Below are 19,285 nucleotides of genomic sequence, written 5' to 3'. Positions count from 1 at the left end.
GGGAATTCCTAACTTCTTATGTGACTTGGTGAAAGCATGTCAGAACTACCCCAACACAACATCTAAGCAAAAGAATTGGTAACGTTGCCTCCATGGGGCGATGTCTCTGGAAGGGCCACCACCCGCCGATGCCCAGCCGTCCTCTCTTTCCGTCTCCAGAGGCCTGCGCGCTCTAGCACGTCTGTCCCGAGCATGTTCGCCTGACGCCTGGCTCACTCGCCCGCTTCCTTTGTCACTCTCCCCACCCTGGGGCTGGCTGCGTCTTCCACGATTGAATACAGAGCAGATCAGGGAAACCTTCAACTGTTTATTTTTAAGAAGGGAAGTCTTCAATAAGGGAACACAATCATTCCATTGTGCCATTTTAGGGGGATGGGTGGGTGGAAGGCCAGACAACAAAACATAAGAGTGACCGTTCCCGCCACGCTGGCTCCTTCTCAGAATGTGATTTCTTCCCGCCCAGGAGGGGCTGCTGGCAGTGGCATTCCATTTGGGTGACTTTAAGTGCACCCAAACTGGAAGACGTGTGCCAATGACCATTTATTTGTCTGATGCTTTGTTGAGTTGATTAGGCTGAGATGTGAGGTGATGATCTAGTCCATCTTTCCTCTTCCTACTTTTGGATCAGTAGCTATCTCAAACTATTTGCAGAAGCATCGTGGGCCTGAGTGAGCACGTAATGTGATAACCATTTTTTTTTCCTCATTGCCTATGTTTGGTTTTTTTCTGTTTTCCATATGTCACTGAGAAAAGGCTGCCCATACCTCTTTAGCTCTGCATTTTACTGGAGATCGAGGCATCAGGATGGCTCTGGCAGCTAGAAAAAGCAAAGATACTTTGTGCATGACCTTGTGATAAAGTGTCCTTCTGTGCAATAAGATGAATTTCCCTTCTAGAATGTTTGGAGATATAGAAGGGATAATAGTTCACAGCTGAGTAAAATTTAATTAATGGCTTGGTTGATTCTGCACCTTTTTCTCAGGAATTCTACCCAACTTGTCTGGCTTTTCCACCACCAAAAGAACTTTCAGTTTCCTATGTTTTCTCCTGAATTTTGGTAGGGTAATGATATCCTTTAGCCAAAGGCACAGCCTTGATGATCTCAGGGAAAAATTTTAATCACTGTCTGTAATGGTACTGAACCTCGATGAATGAACATAGAAATTCAGGATGTAAAGGCAGAGGATGGGATTTATTAAAATGGGATACTTAAGACTGTGTGTTTTCTTTCTGGAAAAAAAAGTATATTCTATAATGAATAAATATAGAGTGGCTTTTACCTGTTCTGTTTGCAGCTTCCTTTCTGTCTTCTTTCTTTCGTGAGAATGAATTCCTTAGGTCTCCTTTGTTTGCAAGTGATATACAGCCTAACTCATGGACTTGAACATAAAAAAGAATTTTGGGTTCACTTACATGCAAGACCAGGTATAGGTGGCTTCAGGTAGGGATTGATACAGGTGCTCAAAGTGAGATTAGAATTCAGATCTGTTCTTCAAGTTATCTTTGACATTGGTTCACATTTGCTAGTAGGATTGCTGTTAACAACAATAGGTAGGCCTGCCTCTTCCCACGCTTATGCCAAGTGAAAAAAGAGACAGCATTTCTTTTCACCAGGTACTGCACTATTCCAAAATGTAGAGTCCCTCTAAACCATGTGCCTCTCCACACCCCAGTCATTGTAGTCATATGGACAGAATTATGGAAGTAAGCAAATATCCCATAAATTTATCATTAAAATGTCATTATCAGTAATGTAGCTGAAATTTAACTTTAGATAAACTAAATATAAATGCCTCCTATTATAGAGGCTAAGTTCAAATCTTACACATAGCTTCTTTGAAATGCAAGCACTGAGATTATAGTCGTTGAATGGAAAATCAACATGAAATGGTATCATGTAAACCATTTCTTTAAAAAGCTTTCAATCGTTTGCTAAGAACTCTGAAAATACCAAGCACTCAGAAAAAAGTCACAAAGTTCGCAATAATTAGTGGAGCTATGAATTTTTGGCATTTATGCTTGCTAATTTGGAGTAGAGGACAGTCCTAAACAGCATGGGAATATGAGCTTAGGTGAGAAACTGAGAACTCTTGAACTATAGTAGGTGCCAGAGGCACAAAAAAGGTAGAAAATGGAACATGTGCTTTAGGGCTTGCACCTGATCTTTCAAGGTATACCTTTCTGCAATGGCTGATGTATCATTTGGAATTTGAAAGTTATATTGTCATTCCTCTAACACTGTTTTGCTTATTTTCCCCATGTCTGTCTCTCCGAGTAGATGACAGACTTTTTCTGTACAGAAACAGTTATTTCACTTTGATTACTGTCCCCTGGTGTAGTATGTATTAATAGTGGGCCCTCAAATGGTAACTAAAGGAATGAATAAATGATTTAGAGAATATTGACCAAATGACACAAACCCAGAAGAACTAAATCTGTCCAGATATAGAGGTTCATTCCTCATGGACTCAAGCCACATTATTCCCCCAACTCAGTGTTTTGGGGGTTCTAGATTCCCGGGGTTCCCACTAGACCTTCCTTGAAAATATCAAGGTCTTCTCTCTGTTAAGCACCAGCTTTCCTTGTGTGGCCATGGATTATATTTTAATGTTACAGAAATGGCACAGTCTAGACTGGGTCTGGCTGAGATGAGTCAGGATTTCAGTTGCAATTTAATGGCAAAAGTAGCACTACTGTTGGTGCTAAATTTTTTCCACAGGCGGATTTTTCACACTGCTTAACAATTCAAAGTTAATGACCACCTTGAAACCGAGGAATTCCAGCAGAAGGTCACTTCCCTTGAAAATGTTCTCATTTCACAGCCAGAGTCCTGGCCTGACTTCCTGGCTGGGATTCCTCACCCCAGAGCCCCCATCTATAAAGCCTGACCTCCAAACCTCCTGCTTCCCAGCTGGATTTGGAAGAGACAAGGCAGGAAGAGCTCTGTTCACTTCTCACATTTCTAGTAGCACCACCCAGTCCGCTCAGAGAACTGTCTTTAAAAGCATCAAGACATTTATTGTTTTCATGACTATTTCTCCAGAGGCTGGAGATAGCATGGAGATAGGCGTGGCAGTTCCTGGGATGAAGGAGAGAGATGTGGTGCCTGCCGTCAAAGAGCTTATGATCTCATGAAGAAAACACAACGAACAAGCTATTGAAGGATGACAAGTGCTCAGAAAAGGCAAATAAAGGGTGCCGTAAAAAACAGGGCACTAACCAAATGAGCGGCAGGGAAGAACATGCTGGAGTTAGCTGGGCAAGGCTTGGAAAAGAAAACTCTTCATCATGGGAGAACCATTTGCATAAAGCCCCCAAGGAGGAGGGTCTCAGCAGTGTAGTCAGTCACATCTGAAGAACTACAAAAGTCCAGCGTGGCCAGAGCAATGACCTGAAGGAGAGGCATCTTGTATGTGGCTGAGGAAGTGAGCAGTTGAGCAACGGGGGATCCTGAGTGCCACGGCCAGGACTGTGGACTTTATACCAAGAGCATTCGTAAGCTTAGAAGATGTTAGGCTGAGGGGTGACCACTTCTAGCACCACGCATTTTTCTCCATGGTTCCCCACCATCTCTAATAGTCCCTCTAGTATGATCGAGGGGGGCGCTATCCAGAGTGCTTTAAGCCTTGTTACTTTGAATCCTCTCCACTGTTAGGCAGCACACAGAGTAGCCCATACGTAAATAGAGTTTCCAAAGTGAAACCTCAGCTCCTGAAATTTAATGGGAAAAGAAAAGGTGGGAGGGAGGACATCCACGCATATCCCCTCCGTGTCTCCTGGCCCGTGCTAGTGTACAGCACCCCCTCCCATGTGAATGCGTCCTGCAGCCCATCAGAGCCATTTCGGGGGCCAGAAGTAAGACAGAAAAAAGGAAGGCACAAGAAATGTTAAGCAGGTCCACTTTCTCCGGAGTTTATTTTTCTATACTCATCCCCAACTACGAGGAAGAATATTTTTTTCTTGAGAAGACAGAAACATAATTGTTTGTTTGGGGTTGCAGAGCTTAGAACTAACAAAATGGGAGGACTTCAGAAAAATTATTTATATTGCTAATCTATTTATATGTATGTATGTGCATGTGTCTACTTGGATACACATAATAGGTGCTTCATTTTATAAGATATGATAATGGGACAACAACTAAGCAGTGTGCTATGTGGGTGACTTTTCAAGTTTTCTACATGATAGGCCAGGTCTAATGCCAGGCAATGGCGTACATGAAGGTGGGATGGGTTCTTCCGTTTGGGAATTAGCATTCTATAGAAGACATGGAATATGTGCCCAAATGTTTATAGTAATGAGAAAGAAAGTGATCACCACTATGTGGAAGGAAAATGTAATTATTTCAGAATTGGTAGATCCTGTAGCACAGTGGTCCTCAACATTTCTGGCCAGGGACTTGTTTCATGGAAGACAATTTTTCCATGGATGGGGGGTCGGGTGGGGGTGGGGGTGATTTGGGAGGGGTGTCAGAGCTCTACAGCCTGGTCCCTAACAGGCCACAGACTGGTACCAGTCCGTGGCCCAGGGGTTGGGGACCGCAGCTGTAGCAAACTGCAGAATCTATGGTCTACTAATTCCAAAGTTGCTGTGTTTTATTAATAGCAGAGTGCATGGCCTCCCAGCCTCCCCTGTAGTGCAGTGTGGCCGCAGGACTAAATTTCGGCCAGTATCATATGAGCATAAATATGTGCCACTTCCAGCTCAGGATCTTAAAAGGGAAAGGTATGAATTCACGTGGTCCTTGTCCCTTTCGCTATGTCTGGGCAATAATGAGAACTAGAACAAATGCCCTGGATTCAATGATGAAAGCCTGAGATTAAGGATGCCAAAGCATCCCTACCACCCCTGGGCTGTTACAAGACAGAGAAATAGACTTCTTTCTACTTAAGCCACAGCATTTAAAAACAAAATCCTGGAAGTTTTGCCTATGCCAACTAATGAATAGCTCCAAGGAGAGTGTTCCTTTGGACCAAGATCACGAACCAGCTCAAATGCCTCCTCATCTATAGACCTCTGATCTCTTGGCCTGTGCCTAGCACTTAATAAGTGGTCAACAAATCTCTGATTTGTTCCAGTTCCATTTAATAAGTGGTCAATCAATCTTAGCTATTATGAGCTATAACCTCCAATTGTACATTTCTGTCTATGTCCTGCTCTCCTCCCACCACACCTAGCCTCAGGCTATTCCTTTTGCCTGTGAAGGAAATCTTCCCCAAATTTTGTCAAATTTCTGTCTGAATTCAAGGTTCACTATAAATTTGTTCTCTATAAATATTCACTGGATTTAGATAACCCTAATCTATGATAGTGCTGAATAAATGAAATCTAGCACCTTCAGATTGGAGCAGTTTCCACGTCTATAAGTCACTTTTGATAGACTTGCTGTATTAGTCCAGATTCTCAGAGAAATAAAACCAGCATCTCTGCACAGTGATGTTTTGGTCAGTGATGGACCACATATACCACAGTGGTCTCGTAAGATTATAATCCCAGGTCTTACTGTAGCTTTTCTATGTTTAGATACGTTTGGATACACAAATACTTACCACTGTGTTACAGTTGCCTACAATATTAAGTACAGTAACATGCTGTACAGGTTTGTAGCCGGGGAGCAAGAGGCCATAACATACAGCGTAGGTATGCAGTAGGCTATAGCATGTAGGTTTGTGTAAGTACACTCTATGATGTTTGCACACAATGAAATCATTTTTCAGAACGTATCTGTTAAACGACACAGACTGTGTGTATATATAAAATAAAGAATTGGCTTACGTGATTATGAAGGCTAAGAAGTCCCACGATGTCAGCTGCCAGGCTGGAGACCCAGGAGATCCCATGGTGTAGTTCTAGTCCCAAAGCTGGCAGGCTGGAGACTCAAAAAAAGGTAATGTTTCAGTTTGTGTGTGAAGACAAGAAAACACCGATGTCTCCGCTCAAAGCACCCAGGCAGGAGGCCTTCCCCCCTTACTCAGAAGAGGGTCAGCCTTTTTGCTCTATTCAGGCTTTCAAATAATTGGATGAGAACCTCCCACATTAGCAAGGGCAATCTGCTACTCAGTCTACTAACTCAAATGTTAATTTCATCCCAAAACACCCGTACAGGCACCTCCAGAATAATGTTTGACCAAAAAATCTGGGCACCCCATGGCCTAATCAAGTTGACACATAAAATTAACCATTACACTTGCTGAGAGCCTAGTGTTCTCACATAAGGAAAAAAATGTAACAAGCTCCTACTGTATGCTAGGCACTAGCCTGGGTGCTTTTCTTAGTCTTTGGTGAGATAGGGAATACTTTCTCCCACGTACTGATGAGGCATTATGTGACTCAGAGAGGCTAAATAATGTGCCTAAGCTAATGTGGCGAGTTAAGTGGTAGGCTGGGAACTCAAAGCTAGGCTTCTTTGATTGCAAATCCCTTGCTTCCACCTTCCTGCTCACATTCCGCCCCTTTTAATCTTCTTTCTGTTCCATCGATGTGCCAAGCTTGTTCCTGCATCAGTCCTCTTACCTGCTGTTCTCCCTGCCTGGGATGCCCTGCTCCCTGATCCATGCAAGCCTGAAAGCTTCAAGTCATGCCAGTCATTTAAATGTCACCCCTCTGAGAGGTTTTGCAGGAGAAGTAACCAGAGAACAGGGCAATAATCATTCCCTAAATTTCATGACCCTGTCTGCATAGCACATGATATTTTTATTCAATGTATTTATTGTTTGTTCATTTATATAGGCTCCAAGAGGGTGCAGAACTTGGTCTTATTCCTAAATTATATACTCAATATATAGAACACAAGAAATATGCTACAATATGCTAAACTACCTGCTGCGGGAATGCATGAATCAATGGAGGAAAAACAAGCCCAAAGCCTCGTGATCTCAATTTGACCAATAATGCCCAAAAGATGGGTCCAAAAAAAAAAAAAAAAATGTACTCTTAATCATATGTTCTACCTAATTCTTACCAAAGAGTAAACATTGAGAACAAATGGAATTTTAGAATTTTTAAAGCTAAAATTGCTTTGTTTTTCAGGATTTTTTAAAAATTTTGTTTCATTATTTTATTTATTTATTTTTGCCTTTGCATTCTGATTCAGCACCTTCGGAGGACTTATACTGGCCATCAAAAATTCTACACACCAGAATGGGATTATTGATTTAACTGGGGGAGGGGAGAGAGGCTGGAGGCAAAACAGGCCTAGAAGAGAAGACCTTTTCATTTGCAGGCCAGAATCCTGAAAGTTAAGAAAGCCTGTGTTCCCCCGGGGACAGATATGGGAAAGCAGGTTGGGGGACAGCACACCGAATGCATTTTCTCTTATCTGTTTTACCCAGTTCCTCTCAGGTGGTTCGTAAACTGAGAAAAAGTCCATGGAAACCAAGCAGGACAAAAACGGTACTTAGAGCTCAGCGCGGAACATACAGCCACTTTTGTTTTATGCCAAACAGCTTATGAGGGGCTGGATGTGTTTGTAAGCGGTCATGGATTCTGCTCCCCAATGAATGCGGTGTTTCATTTTCCAAGGGAGAGTGAATAATATTCTTCGTTAGGAGCCTATATTTCAGGCCTGGTATTGAATAATTACTGGACTGCTGAAAGCTTCCAAGTAGCAGTCTGCCCTCCACGACACGGCTTGGCTCATGTTTCCATCTGGGCTACTTTGAGCTCTTGTAAACAGCGTTCGTTTTCCATTACAAGCTAGGAAATGTGACTGTGCGGCGATGTGGCCGGGTCCCTGGAGAGTGCCTGCGAGGGAGGCCGTTTCCTCACCTCTCATTTTAGTTTGTAACTTGGTGGGGAGGTTGAGTAATCGCTGAAGTCCCCCGTCTTCCCATCCCATTCTGTTCCACTAACTTATAAAACAGCCAGTGACCCGCTCGAGGACTAGCGGATCCACCAGATGTTTCCTGAGCAAAGACAGCGTGCATTTCCCCTTGCACATCATCTTGCGAGAGGGGAGGGCTGGCGGGGGCGCTCACCCCCTCTGACATCATTGTGTGAGGCGGCCTGGGGGAGAGTTTCAAAGCAGAGCTGCTTGGCCCAGGATGAGTTCAGCTGGCAGCTGTAGGCTGGGATTAACTGACCCAGATAACTGGGGAGAAGGAATTGGCAATTTAAGTGTTTGTTCTTCAGCAGGAAGTAGACTGCCTCCCTTCCACTCCCCGAATATCCATGGGCTACGGGAGAGCTTCCCAGTGACTGCGCACTCACGGTCAGGATGGTGTCCACCTGTGCTCCTAACGCCTCATTTCCCCTGACTTTTGCCTGAGATCGAAGTGGGGCAAGCTCACTTGATTGCAATGAATAATGATAATCATAATAATATCAGCTAATCCTTCTTCCCTGAACAACATAGAGGAGCTCAAATCCTAAAAAAAAAAAAAATCTATGATTTCAAATCATCTCCTTATAGATTCTTAGACTGTCAGATTTGAGGTGTTAAGAACCAGTAAGATAAAGTAATTTTTTAAATAGAGGGAACAACTGACATGGAATTGCCAGCTTCCCCATAGAAAGGTCATTAAACATAATACAAATAAACAAGCAAGTTGAACATAGCATTTACCATCACTGTGATTTCATAAAGGAAAGGGTAGTTGAACCTCTTCTGCTCCAACCCATCCAAAGGATTTTCTTCATACTCATAATTAAATCCAAACTACGGAGACCTGGAAAGTTCCACATGACCTGGGATCTGGCCGCTGCCTACTCTTCAAGCTCCACCTGTTGTTAGTCTTACTCCTCTCCAGCCTTCTGTCTGTTCTTCAAACGCACGCACCATGGTCTTTGCGTTTGCTGTTCCCGACATCTGGAATGCTCTTCCCCCAGTCTGCATGTGGCGCCCTGTGTAGGGAAGGCAGCTTTCTGGCGTGGCTCCCAGTGATCCCCATGTCCTGGTGTCATACCCTTGTGTCATCCTCTCCTCTGTATGTTGGGTGGGCCCAGTGACTTGGTGCTAAAGAATAAGACAGAGCAAAAGTGATGGGCTGTCAGTCATATCCAAGATTAGGTTGTAAAAAACTGACTTCTGTTCTTACTCAGTTTCCCTCTCTGGCTCCTCTCACTTGCTTCTTTGAGGAAGCATCTTGCCATTTGTGAGTTGCCCTGTAGAGAGGCCAAGATGACGAGGAACTGAGGGTGGCTTCTGGTCAGTAGCCATTCAGGAGCTGAGACTCTCAGTCCAGTAGCCAGGGAGGAACTGAATCATGCCGGCAACCTGAGAGAGATGAGAGGCAGAACCTTTCTGGTCGAGCGTTGCAGTGACTGCAGCCTCTGAGGCCACCTTGATTGCTGCCACATGAGAGATGCTGAGCCAGGGGACCCGGCTAGAGCCAAGCCCAGGTTCTCGGTACACTGAAAATAAAGGTGGTTGCTTTAAGCCAATAAGATTTATGCACTAATAGATAATTAATACAATGCCTCACTTTATTTAGGTCTCTGCTCAAATGTCTTCCCCTCTAAAGTAGTCTCTCTCCTCCAAAACTAAGCAAACCAAACAAAAATAAGCACACATTATTTTCTATCATTTTTGCCATCTTCATTTTTCTTTGTAGAAATTATCACTACCTACTTCATATCATGTGTTTACTTATTAGCTGTATTCCCTACTAGAATAAAAATTCAGCTAACAACCTGTCTGTCCTTTTGCTAGTGAGCAAGATGAACATGTATTTGCCCCAATGCTCCTTAAGTTTATTTGACAAATCCTGATTGTAGGGCTACTATATGCCAGGTTCAGTTATTATAGGTTATTTGTTCCTGGTTCTCTAGCATCTCAGCTAATTAATTATAGCCTGTTGTCTCTATTGCCTCAGCTGGGTTTGTTATTGCTGTTGTTTGTTTGTTTGTTTTTTAGCTAAGCTGCTCTGTTTTGATAATGTACCTTTCTATATCTTTAACTATTCGATTAAAGTCCCATATAAGATAGAGTCAAGACTAGAGCTTGTATATAGTCTATTGAAGCCCGTTGTTGAATGAACATAATTATTTGAAAAGTTCTTACTTTGCACTATGCTGAAGTCTACCTTCCTGCTACTTTCCTCTATTGGCCTTAGATTTCCTCTCAGAAATAATATATTATAGAGTATGGCTATTCTTCTCCCCAACTCCTGCTAAACTTGTTCTATTAATTCTATTTCTTTGGGTATAAGTTCTCTTTGTTGAATTTATTGTCTTTTGTTTGTTTGTTTTGTTTTTTATTTTTTACTCTATAGACTTTTCCTGGATATTTGGTGTTTCTTCATTTTGTGCTCATCTTGCAAGTTTAACTTTCTGCTTATTTGAGAGCAGGTGTGAGAGCTATAGCAGTGGCTCACTCTCCACCATTCCCAATGGGAACAGTAGGGCTCGTGGCACCATCACCATCTCTCCAGGGTTGGCTCCAGCATCAGCAGCCACCTAGGAATTGCCCTATCTCTCTGTCTCAGCTCCCACATTCACTATTCTCATCTCAAGGCAGATTCCTCTTTATCTGGTATGTTCATGCATTTGTACACGTGCACGTGTGGGTGTGGTGGTAGATGGTGGTTGATCAACCTGGCCACGCTCTGCTCTCACCAGAGATACCAGAGGTATCTCTGAACATAGATTGTGCTTATTGCTGTTCCCATGTTTGACAGCTACACTTTTCCACAAGTGTCCTGACCTGCAGCCTTCTCTGCAATTTTCTCTCATCCATTTTCTCTTTATTCCTGGACCACAAAATGTAACAACTCTTATGCCCCAATCCTTGTATTTTAATTCTTATGTATATATGTGTACATGTATTTGTGTGTGCATAGTCATATTTTATATTTTTTAAATATGTAAAATGCGAATATGCCTTTATATTTTATATCTACATGCCCTTGTAGGTCAGCTTATCTACCATCTTGAAACTATTACCTCTACTTCCTTTTCTATTAGCCCTTCAAATATTTGAAGATAATTATCACATTGTCCCTTGTCTTTTCCTCCTTAGTCTAAACATTCTCAGTTCCTTTATAATTATAATCTATAATAATATTCTGACCCTCTTATCACCTAAAACTCCCTCCTCTATCCCTCTAGACATCTAGGGTTTATTCAATAGTGCTGTTATATATTAATCATATGGCCCCCAGAGTTAAGAGGAATACTCCAAGAACAATGGTACTATTAATGCTTGCAATCTCTCTATATGTTTTTTGTTAATGCTGTCTAAGTCTGGTTTATCTTTTTTAACCACTTGTTTATACTACTAGCTTGTAATAACCAATTTCCTTTCTACCTCTCTTCCTAATTTTAAATATACAAACTCTGCCAAGCAACAGCTCCCTCATTCTCTACTTGTGTAATTGATCACTAACCAAAATGAAGGACTTCACACCAATCTTCAGTGAGTTTTATCATGCCAGTTTTAAGTTCTCCATGTCCTTTGGTAGTATGTGTCAGGACATGCAGAAAGACTAGCTTCAGTTTATTCTTGCTTTAGCAAACTGACAGTCCTCTGATATATTGATCCCTGGTGAATTGTGTTTCCTTCCATCTATGGAACACTTTCTCCTCTATTATTAACTTATCAGAGAGCATACTATATTAGCTTCTTTAGCTGAACCCCATTTTTTCTTACTGGGATTATGTTATCTACTTATTCAACCAAGATTTATCAAGGGCCAACTCTGTGCCAGGAACCAAGCCGAGCATTGGCTATGCAGAGATAAACTAACAAACGTCACCCTTGACCTTATGGAACTTACGGTCTGGTATTTACATTTTCATAATTATGTATAGACTTATGATTATAATTGCGAGTGATTATGTAGTCAGGATTTTACTTTTTAAAAATAATTCCAATCTTGATAAACCAAATATAGCAAAATGTTCATTGTAGAATTTAGGTGATGGGCTGTGTGAGTGTTCACTGTACAATTCTGTCAACTCTTCTGTATATTTGAAAATTTTCCTAATGAAAGGTTGGGGGAAAATTTGCCTATCCCTCATAAGCTATATTTCTTATATAGTCATCAGCTGTGGAGTTGTATATATCCTTTTCTTAAAACTCTTTGGGTTGTTTTACTTGCTTTTTATAAACTTCAGGATACCCACAGCCTCTTTCTCCCAGGGTTCCTGGGAGAAATCGTCACATAATAGAAAGAACCCTGACATTGGAGGTGGATTAGGACTCAAACTCTGAGCCTGGCACCTACTGGCTTTGTGCCTCTGGAGAAGTCAGTATCTTTGAGCCTCGATTTTTCTCATCTCTAAAATGGGCATAATCATACTCACACCCAGGTTGTTGTGAACATTAAGTAAGATTATGTATGTAATCACTTAGCATATTTAAAGTTCATCCTGTCCCACTTCTGCAACTTTATCCGTCTGTCTACCTTGCACATAACTATTCTTTCCTTCCTTACAAATCTGAATTTAAGCGATTAGTACCCACTCATGCTTTTTTCTTTCCTTACCCTTTGAACAATTCTTAGAAACTCTGAGCCCTAATGTGTTATTGGATGCTTTTGTTTAGCAAACATGGTGTCAGAAGATATAAATTCTTCCATCACCTTCAAGTTTCCTTTTTGTTAGTGTATGGGATCAATGTTAGGGAGGGACCATTCATATTCTGACCAGATGGTCTGTAATTGCTGCTAAATTGTAAATGCTTTAGTGCCAATTCCCGTCTTGATTTAATATGTTTATATTATTGTCTGTGTATCCTGATTGCTGTGTCTGCAATATTACCTCCCCCCTTCTATTTTTGCAGAATCTCTGTGCATCTTTTGAGAACAAGTTCAATGCTATGTCCTCCTGTGAAGGCTTCCTGAATCTCTTCCTTCAGCTTCTACTCATAATGTTCCCACTGCACCGTGTCATATCTCAAAATATCTTACATAACTTATCATTAGATGAAAAGAACCATGGGGCCAGAGAAAAGAACTCTTCCATCTTTCTATCCCTACTATATAGGCCTGGGAACATCCAATAGGCACTTGTTCAAGATAATTAATAGATGCCTGAATGGATAAATGACTAGAGTTCATCATCCCTGGGCCTCAGCTTCCTCCTCCAGGAAATGAGATAGATTGGCAAGTGACTTTGAAAGCCTATTTGAGCACTGAAATTCTACAATTCTCAGCTTTTGTGTTATGTTACTCACTCACATGAAATGCACCTCTATATTTCAAGTATTTGTCTTAATGCCAGAGCTTTCTGTATGGGTCAGAAGCTTCTTTAGTTTTAAGCAACTGGGATTTGGATGCTTCTATGTTCCCTCTTTCTGACTCTTTGCTCTCATTTGCTCAGTGGCTTTGCACCAAGGGTATGGCTGAGTGGATGTGTCCAGTTCCCAACATGTCCACAGTCCAAACAAACAAAAGTGCATCTTCCCATCCCCTTCAACTCCCCACCACTAACCCCTCCATCTCCAATATCGTCTAATTTAGAACATTTCTTCTTTTCTGTGTCCTAAACCTCTGCAGGAGGCCAAGTGGATTCACGTATCCTGGAGTCTTCTGGGTCTCTGGATAAATATGAAGATGATGCTGGTTCTCTGAGTCCCAGATCCTTTTATCATTCAGCTTCTGCTGAGTTTGAGTTGCCAGAAGACATTTAAATTCTCACTTTCTATGACATTGTGAATTCCCACTGATCATTCTGGAGAGTCAGCAACACGTGGGAGGAAGACAAGGCACACCAGGGAGGGGCAAGACCTCATAATTTGCCCCTCTCTCCTCACCCTTGAAGTTCCAACCAGGGTGAACATGTTTACCGTTCTAAGTTCTCTATGCTCTCACTCATCCCTTTCCGTCTGTTTGACACATTCTTCAAATCCTCTCTGCCCCCTTGCTGGCTTATTCATCCCCTGAGGCTTGGTTGAGAATCACTTCCTACAAGAAAGAGTTTCCTGATTCCCTTGTTATAACTCTTACTACACCGTGTGGTGTGGGTCTGATTATCGTGTGATTGCTCCACTGCACCAGTGCTGTCTTTCTTGTTCATTATTGTCACCCCTAGAGCTAAGCACAGCGCCTGACACGTGATAGTTGCTCAACCTGTCTGTGTTGAATAAATTGATGAAGGTGGCAGTCCTGTTCTCAAGGAGATTAAAATACTACAGAATGCACAAGGTAAGTACACAGATAACCAGTATATTAATCCCTCTCATTTTACAACTCCCAAGGATCCTGTGGAGATAGCATTATTTCTCCCATTTTGCTGGAAAGAAAATGTGGCCTTAGATCATTTCTCAAGTTATTCTACAGCAAGAAAGTGGCAGAACTGGATTTGAACACCAGCCTTCTCAGTACAAATTAAGTGTTCTCCCCTACATGATATTGCAAGAATACACAACTGTTGCAAAATTGGTAAAAAAAAAAAAAAAAAAAAAAGTCTACTGCATTGTAGAAATGGGAAAATTCATTCCTAGATAAAATGACATTGGAACTTGGATGTAAAAGACCAATACCTTGTTTAAAAATTATTTTCAATTGTCAAAACAAAAACTCTTATGCATCATAATAAATTAAACCAATACAGCCATATTTAAGAGGTGAAAGTTAACCCCCTTCTTGCTTTAATTACATTCCCAAGACATAACTATCATAAACTATTAATATATCTATGTACACATACATGATATGGTGGTTTTGTTTTATTTTAAATGGAATCATACTCTACTCCCCTGCAGCCTACTTTGTTTTTTTAAGCTTAATACGACTTAGACAACTTTCTATCCTAGTGTATTTCTATCTGCCTCCTGATCTTTAACTGCTGCATTTTATTCCTTTGTCAGAATCTTCTATAATTTGTTTAACCAGTCTCCTAGTGTGGGCATTTAGGTGTTTTTCCATTTACTCCTTTATAAATAATTCTGTGATAATTCTCGTTGTATCTATGTCTCCGAGTCCTCATTAAAGATTTTCTGTCCATCAAGAAATCAAATAGTATTTCTTATGTCATGTCTTCTATGCTATTTAAATTACAAAAGAAGCTTACAGAAATTCACAGAATGTGAAAAAGTTGAAATCAGAGGGCCGAAAACATTCAAGGTGGAGAAAGTCACACAAATAAAGGTACCCAAGAGCATAAGTCACATTCCTTTATTTTTCCCAAGAAGTGTCAGCATTTTGACCCTTTGTGTGAGCTCTAATGACAAATTCCAGCTCCTGCCAAGAGACCACAAGCTATTTGTCAGTTTGTCTTTTCATCCTCCCTCTTGTCCCTCCAGTGATGAAGTCCCCAGAGGTTAAACACTCTCATTATTAATCTGACCACAAGAATCCCAGAAAACCAATGTTTGCTGCCCTTTGGTTCTTTATTTTAATGACTCCTCACCACACACAGACCCCTTATTGTGCTATTCACAACTTTCCAGATGAAACCAAAGGCTTGATTCAACTGTAGTCAAAGGGAAACGAGTCCTCCACAATTCCACACACATACACACACTAACCCTCCTCTTTCCACCAGCAGCTAAAACTTAAAATTGAATGAACATGACACGAGATGTGTCTAAAGAACTATCCCTCTGCCATCCGCTTTATTGAAGGCACAAACGTGCAGTCGCATTTAACGTTGTTTATTTTGAAACGTGCGATGTTTACCCTTGAAAGCCTATTATGCATCTTTCACCTTACGGTGAACAAAAGGGCATTGTAACTTCGTGTAGTCTGACTGCTTGCTTAAATTTAGGTCTGCACTCAAACGAGAAAAATACTTGAGTATCAGTCATCTTGGAATCCAAGGGACTTATTCATAGAGCATGTGGGGCTCTATTCATAAATGATTTATGTCTTTGCATAAAGGGGAGTGGGGGTTGTGTGTGTTGCCCAGAGAACCATCGTCTGCCTTTCCTGAGTAATTTATACAAGATCAATATTTATCAAGGTGAGCCAAGAATTGTGCCATAACTCTCTGCGAGCCAAATACTTCATTTACAGTTCCTTCACCCATGGAAGGGAACATGACAGATTGAAATGTTTGCGTAAAAGCTACTTAAAGAGCTTCTCGCTTGGTTCCTGTTGCTTCAGATGCAGTGTGATGCTTTGCAAGAAACTGCACATTTCTGTCATAGACGTTGCTCTATGTAGACAGTAAAAAAAAATTGTTAAATTAATGACCGAAGGGAAATAAGCAATCATTCCTGCTACTGTTCCCAAAGAGAAGTTAGGATTGCCCACTTTATTTATTCTGTTAGCATATATTAATTGAGCACCTGCTAGGCATTTTGCATTGAATAAAGACACAGTTATTATTTGCGGTGATCCTCCAGACATATGTGTGAACATTTAAAAACATGTTAATGGAAAGGACAATATGGTCTATTAAAGGTTCAAAAAAGTGTTCTAGTGATCCAGAGGAAGAATCACATAATTCTGCCCAAAGGATACATGTAAATAGGAGGTAAGCCGGCAGATAGCGAATGGGGAAGGTCATGTGGGGAAGAAGTAATAGCACGAACAAACGAAGCGCGAAAGACATTCAGACTGCAGGAATGGGATAAATGTGTTGCCACGAGAGAGTAGAGTACTTGTGTCAGTAATGGTAAATAAATCCGAAAAGTCCTATTAAACGGGATTGTGAAAGGCCTAATACCAATACTTTATTTTGTAAGCAAGAGGAGATTCTCATAGATTTAATAAACACAAAAGTGACAGAGTCAGATTTCCCTTTAGGGGCATATCTCTGGTGGCACAATCTATACTGTCTAGATACCATCTGGTAGAGAGGATAGAGAGATGACAAGTGGGTTTAAATTTGTTTATCAACTCTTGTAGTGTCTCTATGGAGTGCTGTTTTGAGAAGAATTTTAAAACTACATCTGGACTTATCATGAAAGTCTCCAATAATAGAGAAGTGATGGCTGTCATGAGTGTGAGAACAGAAAGAAGGGAAAACGGCAGCAGGCATGAGCTAAGCATTTGCTCTCCCTGAGTCAGCAAGATGGTTGGGAAGGTCTCGGTGAGAAATCAGTGTATGAGTGGGAAGTGATGGGGGCATGTTTACATATGAACATGTGTATATGATTATATATATGAGATTTTATATATAATCTGCACGTGTATGACTTGACAATTTACGTGAGGTTGAAGGTAGAAGACTAGAGGATGACTTTCTGAAGCTTGCAGTTTAGGATAGGATACAGGAAAAGCAACCATAATTAACTAAGACAGGGAAAAGAAGAAGAAAATCAAACTGATAGTGGTAAAGAGGAAAGAGAAAAGAAGATGATGATTTTTGTGTTGGGCATACTATGTTCTAGGAGCACAGAGGATATCTAGAGAGGTGTTCCATAGAGTATTTGAAGGACGGGTTTGAAGCCCAGAGGAACATTCTGAGATGAAGCTATAAACCTGGGAGTCACCAGAATATAGGCAACATGTCATGCAATGTGGGGATAATATTGCTCAGGGAGAAATCCTCAGGAACACCAGCATTCAAATAATAGATAGAAGAAAAGGAAGGTCCATGGTGATGATTTAAAACGTGCAAAAGGGTATTTTCAATTTGAGAAAAATGTGACATCGGCCCTCTACTTTACATCATCACACAGAAAAACAAAAGGGGTTTCCACTTTTGACGATGAAAGGGTAGCTAGCATCTGAACAACCATCTTGTGGAGGATAACTGGAAAATCTAGATTAAATTTTTAAAAATCTGTTTGAAAGCAAGGGAGAGCTACCAAGAAAATGACGACTTAAAAAAAATCCAAGGAGAAGTGCAGAGATGAGCCTAATGTTAAAGCTTTATATTTTCTCTTGATGTTTTTTGCCAATGTACAAGTGAAGGCAAAGAAGCTGAGACAACTCAGAGCTTATGCGATTTCATGGGGCTGTGAAGCAAAATATCAAATTCAGAGCCTGCCAAGAAGAGATGCCAGATAAATACCAGGCTTTCAGCTGGTACCAGAGCCAGAACCAGTGTGTGACAAATGAAGCACGTTTGGGGCAAAATTTTAAGAGTACTCATTCATTGAATCCTGTGCCCTTGGTGGCTCACTTGTCTCAATTTAACCCCGACTTTTATTGGGACACTTGGAGGGTTATCTACAAGTAGGACAGAAAACTAGAAATAGATCATCCTTCATAAAGACCAGTCTGAAAAAGATGGACTCAAAATTGTATTGAGAACTGCCCCTATGGTCACTGCCTGAGAGAAGCAAAATTGTTTCCTCTTTAGGGGAAGAGAATATCATCCAGAAACTCAAATTTTCATTGCAACAATGCCTTTCAACACAAATTTACCAGGCAAGGCTATGAGATCTAACGATAAAAAATAAGAATATAAAAAGGACAAAAGCAGACAAGAGTACTAGACTGGTAGGAGATCCAGATATTACATTTATAAGACATACATGTTTTAAAAACTGGGATTTGCATGTCTCAAATATTAAATGAAAACATGAAAAATTTTAGCTGAAAACTGCACTCTGTTAAAAAGTCAAATAAAATCATGGAACTGATAAAATAAAACTGAAATTAAGAACTCAATATGTGAACATAACAGATTAAACACAGGTGAAGTAAGAATTAATGAGTGTAAAAATGTCAGTTGGAAATGTACAGATAGAATCATGAAGAGAAAAGAAGGATAGAAAATACAGAAAAGAGTCTAAGAGATATATGGGACAAGATAAAAAGGTGTACACTTTGTGTAAACACAATCCTATAAGAGTGACAAAGGACAATATGGCAAAAGCAATATTTGAAGAGATAATGGCTGAAAAACTTCTAAGACTGCTGCAGAGTATCTATCTAAAGATTCAGGAAGTATTACAAATACCAAGCCAAAAAAAAAAAAAAAAAAACAAAGAAACACATTTAAATTCGTAACAGTAATAATTGATGAAATGAAACAAAATGTTAACAGTTATCAAAAGACAAAAAATACTTTAGCTGTAAAGAAATAACCCTAAAACTTACAGCTAACTTCTCATAAAAAAAATTATGGGAGCCAGGAGACAGTTGAATGGCTAAATACTAAATTGAATGGCAAAATACTAAAAGAAAAAAAAAAAAAAGAAAAGAAAGAAAAAAAAACTACCAGCCTAGAGTTCCATACCCAGAAAAATATTCTTCAAAAATGTTGGCATAATAAAAACATTTTAGAAAACATAAACTAAGGGAATTCATCACCAGAGTCATAGTAGATAAAATACTAAAAGGAGATCTTTGGGTAGAAGAAAAATGATTTCAGATGAAAAAAAGGAAAGTGCAGAAAAGAATGAAGAAAAACAGAAAGATTAAATTTGTATTTAAATATAAAAGAATGTTGACTGCATAAAACAACATGTAATGTTATGTGAAGTTTAAAATATCTGTATAATTAA

General features: G+C 40.4%; 1 protein-coding gene across 2 annotated transcripts in view; it reads left to right on the top strand.

The window, feature by feature from the left end:
- The window catches only part of PCTP (phosphatidylcholine transfer protein), a 34,910-nt gene extending 20,894 nt beyond the window's left edge, over window positions 1-14,016 (top strand). The window contains exon 6 of one of the 2 annotated variants that reach the window (XM_069482368.1): window positions 13,972-14,016. In XM_069482368.1, the coding sequence (XP_069338469.1) occupies window positions 13,972-13,977 (6 nt within the window). In that variant the 3' untranslated portion in view covers window positions 13,978-14,016. Of the gene's footprint in view, window position 1; window positions 1,256-13,971 lie in introns of those variants that run through there. The other variant, XM_069482367.1, reaches the window with a different exon arrangement.
- Window positions 14,017-19,285: the final 5,269 nt, after the last annotated feature.

This window comes from Eulemur rufifrons, chromosome 9, assembly GCF_041146395.1.
Source record: "Eulemur rufifrons isolate Redbay chromosome 9, OSU_ERuf_1, whole genome shotgun sequence".
Taxonomy (NCBI): domain Eukaryota; kingdom Metazoa; phylum Chordata; class Mammalia; order Primates; family Lemuridae; genus Eulemur; species Eulemur rufifrons.
Note: the sequence above shows the minus strand (reverse complement) of the source record. Positions and strands in the feature narration are given on the sequence as shown.